The sequence below is a fragment of the Oryctolagus cuniculus genome, chromosome 11 (genome assembly GCF_051225735.1).
Source record: "Oryctolagus cuniculus isolate XC-2025 breed Fujian yellow rabbit chromosome 11, ASM5122573v1, whole genome shotgun sequence".
NCBI classification, from domain to species: Eukaryota; Metazoa; Chordata; class Mammalia; order Lagomorpha; family Leporidae; genus Oryctolagus; species Oryctolagus cuniculus.
Window position 1 is genome coordinate 10,256,255 of NC_142877.1, and position 13,801 is coordinate 10,270,055.

A 13,801-nucleotide genomic window follows, 5' to 3' on the forward strand; every position below is an offset into this window, starting at 1 on the left:
CGAAGGGGCGGGGGCCCCGCCTGCTGGGGGCCAGCATGGAATTCTCCCTGGCAGAGCTGGGAGTGACACTGACGGGGCCGCTGGCCGCGTCCAGAGCAGCGGGCGGCATCGGGGGGAGCAGGGCCGGCTTCCTGGAACCCCGGCTCACGGCCGCCTGCACCCTGACACGGGGCAGATAAGAGCCCAGGCTGCGCTATCAGAGGCGGACAGAGCGCTGCCCCCTGCGCCCGCAGGAAGCCGGGGGGATCTTCTCGGGGTGGGCTTCTCCCAGCGCCAGCTGCAGTCCGGAGGACGGGAGCTGAGGCTGCCTTGCTGGGTCAGAGACGGCAAGGCAGTGGTGGCGCGGACGACAGCGCGCCTCGCCCCGATGTCCAGACCCGCCCCATGGTGAGTGCAGAGCGGCTGCTCCGGGCGGTTCCAGGCAGGGAGGGGAACTGGGGTGCGGTGAGGTGGGATTGGTCACTGTAGCTTGCTGTGTGGCCTTGGGCAGGTTCTTTCCCTCTCTGGACCTCCCTGTGTCTGCCTCTGGAACGGAGCAGTTGAATGAGGTGATCTTTAGCAGATGCCGAGTGACGGCCGGGCACAGTGCTGGGCACAGTACTGGACACGGAGCCCCGGCTGTCCCCCCACGGGGCACTTGTAATCCTCGCTGCTCGCCAAGAGGAGGGAGGTTCTGAGGACCACGCAGCCCCTCGGCGGCAGACGTGAGACCCGGACCTGGGTCCTCCTGACTCCTCTTGGGCTAAACCCACTGCGAGCCGTGGTCGTCCACGCTCTGTGTTCTCCGTGTCTGGGACGAGCCCGGGTGGGGGCGAGAAGTGTCGCTGGAGGGAGGCGGCGAGGCTGGGCTGAACCCGGACACGCTGCCTGCAGCTCCGTGGATGCTACCCCAGCCCGGGCGGGGGGATCTGTGTCCTGGGGCAGGACAGGAGCTCCGGGCTGTGAAGCAAGAGGGTTAACGTGGGGGTGGAGAGAGGGGGCGGGGAGAGTGGCACGTGCCTCTCCTAGGTTTTGTTCCAATTTTATTCTGCCTTCTCAAAAATCTGTTTCAAATCATTCTTGGGCCTGCGTAGCCCCTTTGGACGAAACAGAATTGTGAAACAGACAGAGCTTTCCACGTGCCTCCCCTGCGGGACTCACATATTAATCCTGTCCCGGGCTATTTGCATATACACCCCTGCAGCTGGGCTGGCAGCAGCCAAGAGATACGAGGCAGATAAAGTCCAAGATGTCTCCCTGGCACCGACCCGGAGGAGCCAGCTTCCATCCAGGGGCCTGGAAGTCCACAGGCCGGGCTGCGGCAGGTGGGAAAGCCCTGGGGTGCCAGGCACTGGGCCAGGGTGAAAGGCCCCAACACCCAGATGTGGCCTCCTTTCGCTTCCCTTGGAAAATTCCATCCTGCAGCAGCTCCGGGCTGGCGCGGGCCTCCTTGAAGGGGGCTGCTGCAGACCCCCATCCTGCCTTAGGGATGAGTCGAGACCCAGCTCTGCAGTGGCAAGTATCCCCGAAGCACCCCCAGCCCGCGGTAGACGGGGCACCGGTCACCACGCCCAGTGCTGCCCTTCTGTCCGTGTGGGGCATAAAGCAAAGGCATGGTTCTCGTCTGTCTCTCGGGTCTCGTGGCAACGCGAAGGCCCTGGTTGGAGGGCCCGTAGGTTCCACACCAGGTGGGGGTCAGACGGGAGCCGGGTGAAGGGGCAACGCTCCCTGGCGTGGTCAGAGAAGGAGCCGCACGAGGCTGCAGCGGCTTCGTCACCCCAGGGCCGGTGACAACCTGGGGCCCTTCGGCTTCTGAGAAGCCCTGGTGAGGTGTGGAAGCACAGCTTGGTCTGGCGCAGCGGGATCTGAGCCAGGTGTCTTCCGGCCCCACCCATGTCTGGCCGAACCTCGGCGGACCCCAGCTCTCTCCAGGGAGCTCCAAGCGGCCATCTCACGTGTGCCGGACTCACCTCCGCTCCTGCTGGCTCTCTGCATGTCCTCCGAGGCCATCAGGGAGACTCCTGCCTGCCTCGGGGTGCCAGTGGCCACGCTGCTGTCTCCTGGCTGGGGTCCGGGCAGATGTGGAGATGGCACTGGTCTCTCAGGTTGGCGACATCCTGGCCAGTGTGGCCACGGTGGTGCGCTGGAGCCGGCCTGTACCGATGGGAAGTGGTGGCTTATTACAAATTGAATGACATAGACTTACAAGGAAATTAGCCGTGCTTAAAGCAAGGTGGCAAGTGTTCCAAGCTCATCACTTCCTGTCCCTTTATTTGTTTATTTTTTTATTCTTATAAAGACAGAGTTACAGAGGGAGAGAGAAGGAGAAATAGAGGCAGAGAGAGATTTTTCCATCCGCTGGTTCCCTCCCCAAATGGCCGCAATGGCCGAGGATGGGCCGGACTGAAGCCAGGAGCTTCTTCAGGGTCTCCCACGTGGATGCAGGGACCCAAGCACTTGGGCCATCCTCTGCTGCTTTCCCAGGCCATTAGCAGGGAGCTGGATCGGAAGTGGAGCAGCTGGGACTTGAACCGGCGTCCACGGGGGATGCCGGTGTTGCAGGTGGCAGCTCACCCCCTTGCGCCACAACACCAGCCTCGCCTCCTGTCTGTGAGACCACATTAGCTCTTCTTTCCACTGCCAAGTTGGTTTGTGTCTGTCGGTCGCCACCGTGGCCGATGCAGGTTTCTCTTAGGTCCGTGACCAGTGACTCCAACTCGAAAGCTTGAAATTGGCCACGTTGGGAGAATTTGTCGATGGAAACTGGCAAACGGCACAGTTCGGGACTTGATTTATTGCTTTGTTGATGGTCTCAGTTTGAGAGAGAGGAAGCAAGTTAACACAGCTGATGAAAGAGAGAGGAAGCAAGTTAACGCAGCCGATGGAGCCACCGGGTGCTGGCTCCGTGGCTGTCAGGCTGTGATCGCCCCGAAGGCCGAGGCCGCCGCTTGTGTCAGCACCGACGTGCGCAGTTCCCGTGTGCTCTCTGTTGTCTGACTTCTGTCAAATTTTGAGGCATGTCAACCGATTTTCCCGGAGAAGCAAGCTCCTTCCTCAGTTGTAACCTCAGGGCAGCTACAGGTACAGAGTCGCAGGGGATGGGGTGGGGTGGGGGTGATCCAGAAGAACGTTCTGTGCCTGTGAGTTGCTTCTATGAAATTTACAAGAAAAAAAACTGGGACTGGCGCTGGTGTCACATATGGTCGCCGGTTCAAGTCCCAGCTACTCCATTTTCGATCCAGTTCCCTGCTAACGTGCCAGGGAAAGCAGTAGAAGATGGCCTGAGTCCTTGGGCCCTTGCACCCACCTGGGAGACCTGGAAGAAGCTCCTGGCTCCTGGCTTCGGATCGGCTCAGCTCCGGCTGTTGTGGCCATTTGGGGAGTGACCCAGCAGATGGAAGACCTCTCTCTCGTCTCCTCCTCTGTTTGTAACTCTACCTCTCAAATACACAAATAGATCTTTTAAAATTTCACAAAAAAAGAGAGTTGTAAGTTTTCTCTTTAGCTGTAAATGTGCACTAGGCGTCCTTTACCTCCGTGCGATGTCTAAGAAGTCTGAGTGCGGTGGTGCCTTGGCGGCCGAGGGGGATGAGCGGCAGGGCGTCCTGGGGATAATACAATGCACAGTCGCTCAGGGGCCTTGGCTGAGACGGGTGGTGCTGCAAAGACCCTGTGCGACCCTCCCAGATGCCTGAAGCCGCCTCTGGATGCCTCCTCACACCCCACATCCCAGGGTGCAGATGCTGCGTAGCCAGTTGTTACCACGGTGCCATTTAGGCGTAATGGCAAGGAAAAAAAGCCCTGCGTGTTGAGTACAAATGCAGGGGGTTTTTTTTGGAATATTTTCCATCCACGGTTGATTGAATGTGTGGATTCAGACCCCAGAGGTAGGGAGGGCTGGCTTCTGATCGTGCGTGCCTGTGAACACACACACACACACACACACACACACCTACCCCCTGGCCAGCAAATACACGTGGCACTGGGCCCTCCCCCACTCAGGGGGTCAGGCCCTAGGATGGAGCCCGGGACACAAATCTATCAACTTCCTCCTCTTGGTGAGAAGGCACCAGCAAGCAGCCCCGTGCCTCTGTCCTGCCCCCAGCGCGCGAATGGATGCAGAGATGGGGCGCAGCGTCCTGGCCCAGCCCTGCTGGCTGCAGGGAGGGGGACACACTCCTCACGGCCCCCACCGTCTGCGCTCTCCGGGCACTGCTGGCTCCCGTGGGCGACGGCTTCCATTCCGCCGCAGGGCTTGCTCCCGCCACCCTGGCTTCTGCTGTGCTGTGAAGGATGCTCTCATAGTAACGGCATCTTGGAACGCATGGAGGCAGCAGGCCGGCCAAGGCTGGGGGGAGCTCAGGCAACTTTCTAGTTTTAGAAACAAGAGCAGCCAGGTGGGCCCTTTCCAGTTCTCCCCGGCCAGCCAGCACGAGAGGAAAATATTTCTCCTGCTTGAGTTCACCTCGCTCCTGGTCCAGGCCAAAGAGAGGCCCGGGTCGGGGCGTCAGCCGGGAGAGGCGCCACCGTGATGCAGCATGGGGCTGTGCCCGCGGCGCCGACCCAAAGAAAGACAGACTTGCCGGCTCCGTTGCTTTGCGCATTGCCGGGGGCGCTGCTGGGTTTAAATGTCATTGGCTCCTGTGCTTGCCCTGGGGAACCCCGCTTAAAAGTCAAATGCCAGGGCCGGCGCTGTGGCGCAGCAGGTAAAGCTGCCGCCTGCAGTGCCGGCATCCCATGTGGGCAGTGGTTCAAGTCCCGGCTGCTCCACTTCAGATCCAGCTCTCTGCTGTGGCCTGGGAAGGCAGCAGAGGATGGCCCAAGTGCTTGGGCCCCTGAACCCATGTGGGAGACCTGGAAGAAGCTCCTGGCTCCTGGCTTTGGATTGGTGCAGCTCCGATCGTGGTGGCCAATTGGGGAGTGAACCAGCGGATGGAAGACCTCTTTGCTTTGCTTTGCTTTGCTTTGCTTTGCTTTGCTTTGCTTTGCTTTTCTTTTCTTTTCTTTTCTTTCTCTCTCTCTCTCTCTCTCTCTCTCTCTCTCTCTCTTTCTTTCTTTCTCTTTCTTTCTTTCTTTCTTTCTTTCTTTCTTTCTTTCTTTCTTTCTTTCTTTCTTTCTTTCTTTCTTTCTTTCTTTCTTTCTTTCTTTCTTTCTTTCTTTCTTCTTTCTCTCTCTCTCTCTCTCCCTGCCTCTCCTCTCTCTGTAACTCTGACTTTCAAATAAATAAATATACCTTTAAAAAAAAAAAGGTCAAGTGCCTAAGAGTGCTGTTGTTAGACGCTGCTTGGGACACGTGCGCCCTGTGTCGGAGGGCCTGGTTTTTGTCCCTCTCTCCACTTCTGACCTGGCGTCCTGCTGATGGGCACCTTGGGCGACAGCTGGCTCAAGCACTTGGGTCCCTGTCACCCACGTGCGAGACCTGGATGGAGCTCCAGGCTGCCAGCTTCAGCTTGGCCCAGCCTTGGCTGTGGTGGGCCCTTGTGGGTATGAACCAGCAGGGGGAAGGTCTCTCCTCATGGCTCTCTGTGTGTCTCTGCCTTTCAAATAAAATTAACTAAAAAGAAATCAAGTGTCTCTTAATTCACACCGTTCATTCACTCCTGGTCGTGTGTGTGTGTGTGTGTGTTTAAAATGTTATATATAAACATTTACTCATTTGAGAGGCAGAGAGACAGAGCCCGTCCATCTACTGGTTCACTTCCCGGACGCCTGCAACAGAGCTGGGCCCGGCTGGAGCCAGGAGCCAGGGGATCTATCTGGGTCTCTCATGGGGGTGGCAGGGACCCAGGGACTTGAGCGTCATCATTGCTTTCCCGGGTGGGTCAGCAGGGGGCTGGATCGGAAGTGTAGCTGCCAGGACTTGAAGCAGCCCTGTGACATGGGACGCCGGCGTCACAAGTGGTGGCTTTAACAGGGCCACGGTGCGGGCCCCGAGTGAGGTCATCGCGTTGATTTCCCCCACCTTTCCTGCACTGACAGCGTGTCCTGTGCCTGTGTGTGCTAGCCCGTGAGGACGTTCCCTTCACCGCCCGCAAGGCACAGGCCCTAGAAGGCTGCTGGGGGTGGGGGGAGCAGCTGGAAGGCCACGTCTCTGCCTTCTAAGCCATTCTAACAGCCCTGGCCCCCAGGGCACTCGAGGAGAACCCAGCTGCTCTCACTTTCCTGCCCTGAGGAAATCCTATCAGGCCTCATTGTCCAGAACCTGAGCCCCTCCGGCCACCCGCACCACCCCGGCTGGTGGGAGTGGCCATTGCCTCTCTGGCCTGCTCGTCGTCCTGCCCCTCCTCTCCCCTGCCCGCTGGTTAGCTAGCCCCGTGCAGCCAGCAGGTGCTGGGAGAAGGGAAAACCTGACCCCGGAGCCTCTCTGTTCAGGACAGCCTGGTTCCCCAGCTCTGGCTCCCACCGTGACCAGAGTACAAAGCAAAAATCTCGCCCCGGCCCACAAGGCCCTGCAGGAACTGGGCCTCTGCCACCTCATCAGCTGTGCCAGGCACGGCCCTGCCTCAGGACCCTTGCACTTGCTGGGCCTCTGCCGGGGCACTCACTCTGCTGATACATGCGTGGATCACCCATGCCCTCAGGTCTTTACAGAAATGCCACCTGCCCAGAGGAACTTCCAGACTGCCCCCTTAAAGCTTAGCCCCACCCCATACACTCCACCCCCACCCCACCCCAGTCGGTTTCTGGTTACTTTTTCTCCTTGTCACTTACCACAAATGTTACCATAAATGTTAGCAGACACCTGCTACAATGTGGATTTCCCAAGGTGGGCAGTTGCTTTATTTATTTATTTTTAAAGATTTTTTACTTGAGAGTCAGAGTTACACAGAGAGAGGAGAGGCAGAGAGAGAGGTCTTCCATCCGATGGTTCACTCCCCAATTGGCCACAATGGCCGGAACTTGCCGATCCAAAGCCAGGAGCCAGGAGCCTCCTCTGGGTCTTCCACGCGGGTGCAGGGGCCCAAGGACTTGAGCCATCTTCTACTGCTTTCCCAGGCCACAGCAGAGAGCTGGATCAGAAGAGGAGCAGCCGGGCCTCGAACCGGCGCCCACATGGGATGCCGGTGCTTCAGGCCAGGGCGTTAACCCGCTGCGCCACAGCGCCGGCCCCCAGTTGCTTTATTTTCTCCAGTTTTGTTCAGTGCTGTATCCCAGTAGGCCCTTAATAGATGCTTGTTGGTGCACAGTAGGAACTCAGTAAAGACATTGAAAAACTTGCCTTGCCGTGTTGCTGGGCGCAACAGGGCAGCTGAAATTCCAGGGAGAGCCCTGGCTCAGTGCCCTGGTGGCACGCGGTGGCATTTCACACGCGTTGCCACATTTCTGCACCTGCGCCAGCTCGCTGCCTGCGGCCGGCGCTTCGCCAGCTCCCAGACCCAGGGAGGGGCCGGCCTGCCTGCCAAGCCAGGGACTCCCCTGTGCTCACTTTCCTTGCAACCCCCTTCTTTTCTTTCTTAAGATTTAATTGTGTTTCAGTGACAGGCAGAGTTAGAGAGAGAGAGAGAGAATCTTCTATCTCCAGTTTACTCCCCAAATCCCAAATGGCTGCAGCAGCCAGGGCTGGGCCAGACCAAAGCCGGGGACCTGGAACTTCCTCCGGCCTCCCACATGTGTGGCAGGGACCCAAGCACTTGGGCCGGCATGCGCTGCCTCCCAGGCACATTGGCAGGAAGCTGGATTGGAAGCAGAGGTGGGACTGACCCCGGGCACTGCGGTGTGGGTTGCAGGTGCCCCGAGCCACGTGTTGGCCTGCGGAGCAGCCACACCCACCCCTGGAATCACTTGTAGACTCCCGCCCCAAGGCAGCAGTGAGAAATCAGCAGGAGTCAGGAGCAACACCTGAGCTCACGCCCCCTTCAGGGTGTCAGAGCCTTGACCGTCCAGGTGAACCCGGAAGTCAAGCAGATGGAGGGCTCGGGTTCCGCGATGGCCGGGTGGTTGCTGCCAGGTTGCACCCCCCACACACACACACAACAGGACAGCCCCGGGCTGCTGCCCACAGCGGCCCACGGCGTCCCACGGCTCCACGGGCTGCTGCTCCTGGCGGGCTCAGCCAGATAGCTGGGGCTGTGCAGGGAGGAGACTCAGGCCCTGAGGCCATCGCGCCTCCCTCCCTCCCCGCCACCTGCGTTGGCTCAGCCTGCTTCTCACCACGTGTGGCGCGTGCTCACTCCGTGGCAGGTGCAGTTCCCCAGCCCACACGTGTTGCCGACTTATTTGCCAGCGAGAGCCCTCAGGGGGAGGCACTCGGATCGGCCGGCACGGGTCCGGAGCCGGAAACGGAAGCACAGAGTGGTGAGCGAGCTGCCCGAAGGCCGGCAGCAGCAGCACCGGGTTCGCCCCCGGCTCGTGTGGTTTCCTCGCCCGGCAAGGCCTTGCACACGGCTCAGTCCTGCAGATGTGGGTTCGAGTCTGGGCCCAGCCCAAGTAACGTCGCCTCTCTGTTTGTCCCTCAATTTCTCTGGGATGGCAAGCGCGCTCTTCTCCGGAAGCCTCGTTGACTATTTGTTCTTGGGCCCCGTTGTTTGTGGCTGGGCTTGTGCGGAAAAGCCCTAGACGTGCACCGTGGCCTAACCCGGCAGGGCCAAGGCCTAGAAGCCAGGGGTGGGCAGTTCCACGGCAGATCCGGGCCTGGGGCTCCCCAGGAACGCAAATGTCCACTCCGGGTCATTGGCCTTTGTCACCGACCGTGTTCTTGGCTGAGTTGTCCCCAGGCTGCTTTTTGGCCACACACAGCCGCTGCGCACAGCGAGTCTGCAATACCCATTACGAGGGGCAGTTCTCTGGATAAAGTGTGTTTATGGGTTTTGGGGGGAAAAATTCCATTTCTGTTGCCAATTAGTTCTGCTTGAGAGCCGTGCTCTCAGCACGAGTTCTGTGAGCGGCCCCGAGTCGGGGAGAAGTGATTTCTTTTCCTCCTCGCCGCCATCACTGGTGGCCACCGCCTGCTCGGGGTGCAGGGGGTCCCGGGGGGGGCAGCGCTTCATCCCCCTGGTCGTGGCTCCAGCGCAGGCTATAGCAGCCCCTCCCCCCGCCCCCCCGCCCTGGGTCTTTGCTGGCTGTCATGGCCGGGGGGAGAAGCTGGCCCCGGCGGCCAAGTGGACCGGGGTCTCAGCTGAGCCTGCTCTGGTTGCACCTGCTGCCGGCAGCCGGGGCTGGGCGGGCCGTGCCGTGTCATGTCGTGCCGTGTCGTGCCGTGCCGTGCCCTGCCGTGCCTGAGCCTTCCCCTTGTGTCCTGGGTTCCAGGGAGTCCGGCTGGAGGGACCCTGGGAGAACTGGAGAGGCTGGAAGAGCAGTTCTGAGCGTGGTCTCGGCTGCCTGCGGGAGACCCAGCTCCACGCTGCCGCGGACGAGGGATTCGCCCCCTCATGGACTCTGCCCCCCGCTAAGGGTGATGAGGGGTTACAGGGGCAGCCCTGACACGGTGCCAGGCCCCTTCTGCCGTCAGCTCTCGTCACTTAGTCACCACCCAGGTTTGGGCCACAGTGTCTGACCCAGTGCCCCGTTGGTGGACGAGAGCATCTGTTCTCCGTGAGTGGCCTGTGGCATTGTGTGCAAACCCCTCCACCCTGTGCCCCAGGTCTAGGAGCCCCGTGGTGACCTGACGTTGCTTCCTGGGGCCTGCAGAATGAAGCGAGGTCTGTGGGCACGTGACCGGCCCTGGCCCAGCACGTGGACAGGCCTCTGGGTGGGGCAGCCAGGCCAGACGCCCCCTGAGTCCCGGAGGGGAGCAGGTCGGGTCATGCAGTCCCCAGGTTTCTGGCCGATGCCCTCGGTGGTCAGGACAGAGGAAATCCGTGCCACAAAGCTTCTCCATTGTGATCCGCTTCCTCCAGGAAGTCCCCCGGGGTCTCGGCTCCAGTCGCCCTCCCTGTACCTATCGTTGGCTTACACTACGGTACCTGCTCCCTTTGAAGGCAAAGCACAGGAGTTTGTGACCCTGGGTACAGAGCCAGGAAGGCCGTCTTTGGTCCTTGGTGCGTCTCAGAGCCGGCAGGTATGTGGGGTGCGGATCCTGTGTCGTGAGAGAAATCCAAGCCCGGGGTGGACAGTGCCCCACGGACGGGAGCGTCTGGGCCGCAGGAAGCTGCAGGCGGCAGCACCGGGCATGGAGGACTGAGACCCGCCGTGGGGCCTTGGCAAGCCGTGCGCCCACGGAACTGAGTTTTCCCTGAGGAACTCGGAGACTCGCAGAATGAGCTCTGGGAGACGATGGACCGCGGGTCATCGCCCCCATCCTGCAGATAAGAACGCCAAGGCCCCGAGCTGGAGCCAGACCCGTGTCCCCCACTCAGTGGGGGTCTTCACCCTGACCCTCGGGCCAGGCAGGAAGCAGGCGGGGGAGGGGTGGGACGCAGTGCGGGACGCAGTGTCCCTCTGTGGCCACAACCGTGCACATTTCTGACATTTTTGCTCTGGGACAAAGGGTGAAGAAACTCGGATGAACTGTTCTGTTTCCTGGTGGAAAAACCCTCGTGAGCTGAGGGTGGGGGATGGGGCTTGGCTGTGGCGCGGCTTTGCCCCTCCCTGCTTCCCCCACTGCCCTGAAGGCCAGGCGGCACCGGGGATGACGACAGGGACTCTGGGGGTTTCTGATGGGCCGGGGGCTGCCCCTACCGCTGACGCTGGCCCCCTGCGGGCCCCTCACGGCGTCCACACTGAGAACCCGGCCCAGCAGGGGGTGGTGACAGCACTGATGTTGGCTTTGGGGTCCCAGGGACCTGGCTCTGTTGGCCCCGAGCAGTGTGGCTCAGGCCCCCCTGAACCTGCCTCGCCGTCCGGATGCTGCGGCGAAGGTAGTGCTGGGCGGTGAGGGTGGAGCCGGCCCTTGGAGGTGGGCTTCGCACAGGGGAAACCAGATGCAAGCCCAGTCCTGGCCCCTTACCCTCTGCAAGCCCCTCTGTGATATGGGGTAATGGCGACGGTGGTACTCACTGCGTCCAGCACTGGTCCAAGTGAACTCGTGCATCGGAGCGGGGTTTAGGGGTGCGTGGTGCCCACAGACCCCCCACTCCTCTCCTAGGCCACTGCAGCAAACCCTGCAAACTGGGCGGCTAAAGATGACAACAACTACTCCTTTACGATGTCAGGTGGCTGGAGGTCGGAGGTCAGGGGTCAGAGGGTCATGTTCACTCTCAGGACTCCGGGGCAGAATCCCTGCTGGCCTCTTAGTTCCAGGTGTGGCCAGGAGTCCTGGTCCTTCCTGGGTCTGTACCGCTCCCAGCTCTGCCTCCGCCTCCATCTGGCTGCCCCTGCTCTGAGGACACCTGCCGTGGCGCCCAGAGCCTGCCTGGTGCCAGTGTGGTCCCAGCTGTGTGACCACTGCAAAGACCCTGTCTCCAAACAAGGGCGCAGTCTGTGTCCCTGGGTGGACGTGGACGTGGGGGGGACAGTGTCCCATGCAGGGCACCCCCTAACCAGTGTGGCTGCCGTTAGCACGCCTCTTGCCGCAGGGTCTACTGGACGCGTACTACGTGCCAGGCACGTTCTGACTTCCCTGCCCTGTGTGTTCCTGAGCAGTGGGGACCGTGATTCTCTGTTCGGGGCCTCGCCCAGGGTCACAGGGCTGGCAAAGGCAAGTTCGCGCTTGGGGCTTCTCTTTCGCACTCAGGCTGCCCGGGTTCTGAGACCCTCCAGCCCCGTCCCCTCGGCCCTGTCTCTGCCCCGGACCCCGGGCATGTCCGAGATGCCCTTCCCCAGCCCACACCTCCTCGCACACACAACCTCCCCCACCCAGGCTATAATAAAGGGGGAAAAGACATCTCGATTTTATAGCGACCCACACGGAGCCGTGTCTCGCCTGGGGACCCCGCCCACAGAAACCCCGAGAAAATCACGTGTCCTTTTAAGCTGCTAAGCTTTGTGGCCATTGGTCACTCGACAATAGATGTGGACGCAGCCTCTTGTCTCGGGCCAGTTTCTTACCTGCGTTCCCATCTAAAGGCTTTAAGATGCCACTCGGGATACCTGCACCCCTTACCAGAGCGCCTGGTGCCAGCCCTGGCTCTGCTTCCAATCCAGCTCCCTGCAGATGCACACTCTGGGGTGATGGCTCAGGTCCCCTGGTCCCTGACCCCCACAGGGGAGACCTGGAGAAGCTCCTGGCTCCTGGCTCAAGCCTGGCCCAGCCCTGGCTGTTGCAGGCATTTGGGGAGTGAACCAGAGGATAGGTCAATCAATCTCTGTCCTTTGAACAAAATAAAAATAAATTAAAAATAAAAATGGGCAGAATAGCAGCCCTTCCAACTTACAGGTTCGTTGTGAGGACCAAGAAAATGAACGAATGAATGACTGAATGAATGAGAAAGGCGAGGAATGAAACTGGGAGGAGTGGTGGTGGGGTGCAAAGGCTCATGGGAGCGGCCCCCAGCCCAAGCTGGGCTGTGCCCCTCACAGGCCCCTCCCCAGTGGTAAGTTGAGGCCTCAGCTCTGTCCCCACTCGAGAGCTGCCCCTGGGGCAGGAGGGCCACGAGCCCCTGCTGAACTCGCTCCTGAGGGAGGGCGGGCCAGGGCTAGCCTCGGCCACGACTGGCAGAGGGGCAGAGCGAGCAGTCTCACCGCTGACTGACACGGCTCCACCCTGGGGGTGGGGGCGGGAGACTGGGGTGCGGAGGGTCCCTGGCTCTGTCCCTGTCACAAAGGCTCAGGTTTGTGCCTGGGCCTGTTGGCCCCCGCCCACCCTGTGACCCCGCCCGGGTTCCTGGAGTGGGCACGAGCGGCCATCTGCAGAGCCCAGGGCTGTAGGTTAGGCATCTCCGTCCGCGCCCTTCCCTGGCTGCGCGGGAGCCTGGACTGGAAGCGGAGCTGCAAGAGCGGAGAGGCAGGAACTCAAGTGTTGAATGTCAAGGTCAAGGCCGGGAAATCCCTTCTGGGGACATGGTTGGAGCTTCCAGTCCATTCGATGCAGGAGACCAGCGGGGGCGGGGGACATCACTGGTGCAGCCGATGGCGAATCTTCCCTCGTGGGGTCTTCATGATTCAGGCCCTGGTTTGCACACAAGATCCGACCAAGCCGGCTCAGGGTCCCCAGAAGCCTGCATGGAAACAATGGGGTGCACAGGATGCTGGGCTCTACCCACCTGCAGCCAGGGTGGTCTTATTCATGACAGCATACGATGGCCGTGGTGGGGGTCTCCCTCCCGAGAGGTTTTCCCCTCCCCTGGAGGAGACACGCGTCTTCTCTCTGCAGTCCAGGCCTCCTGTCTGGGCTGGAGTGCGGACGCTTTCCCAGGCACGGCCACAGGGAGCCGGATCAAAACGGGGGCAGCTGGGACATGAAACAGTGCCCATGCGGGACGTCTGCGGGGCAGGCAGTGACCAACCCAGGGGCCACCACACCGTCCTCCCCCCACCCGCCCCGTGTCTACTATCGTATCCGCCAAACCTGCCCTGGTCGCACTCCGGGGCCTGACTAGCGAAAAGCAAAGCCTAGAATCTGTGCATTAGGACCTTGGGCCCTGTAAGGGACCAAACACAGATTCATAATCCACACTGGCAAAAAAAAAAAAAAAAAAATACGCCATACTGGCTCACAACATGTAGAAGCTTAGGGTTAGATTGGCGTCAGGAACGGCTGGATCCAGCTGGGTGTGTGTGGTTAGCGGAGTCTGAGGACTGGCGTTTCCCAGACCTGGCTGGGGGAGCTTTCCTTTGCTGAAGTGGTCACGGTGGCTGTAGGGACGGCGCTCAGATTGGGCCACGTTCTCTGCCTCGCTGTGTGCCACAGGAAGTGCGTGGGGCTGTTAGGAGAAAGGTCAGGTCAGCGGTCAGCGGAGGTCTTCGCTCCTCCGACCCCCGTGACGTCGCTAACTGAACCCGGAGC

General features: G+C 60.7%; 1 protein-coding gene across 1 annotated transcript in view; it reads left to right on the forward strand.

The window, feature by feature from the left end:
* Window positions 1-256: 256 nt before the first annotated feature.
* Window positions 257-13,801, forward strand: part of RIPOR3 (RIPOR family member 3) — a 59,812-nt gene continuing 46,267 nt past the window's right edge. The window contains exon 1 of the mRNA XM_051832621.3: window positions 257-387. Coding sequence (XP_051688581.3) covers window positions 385-387 — 3 coding nt within the window. The 5' untranslated portion in view covers window positions 257-384. The remainder of the gene's footprint in view (window positions 388-13,801) is intronic.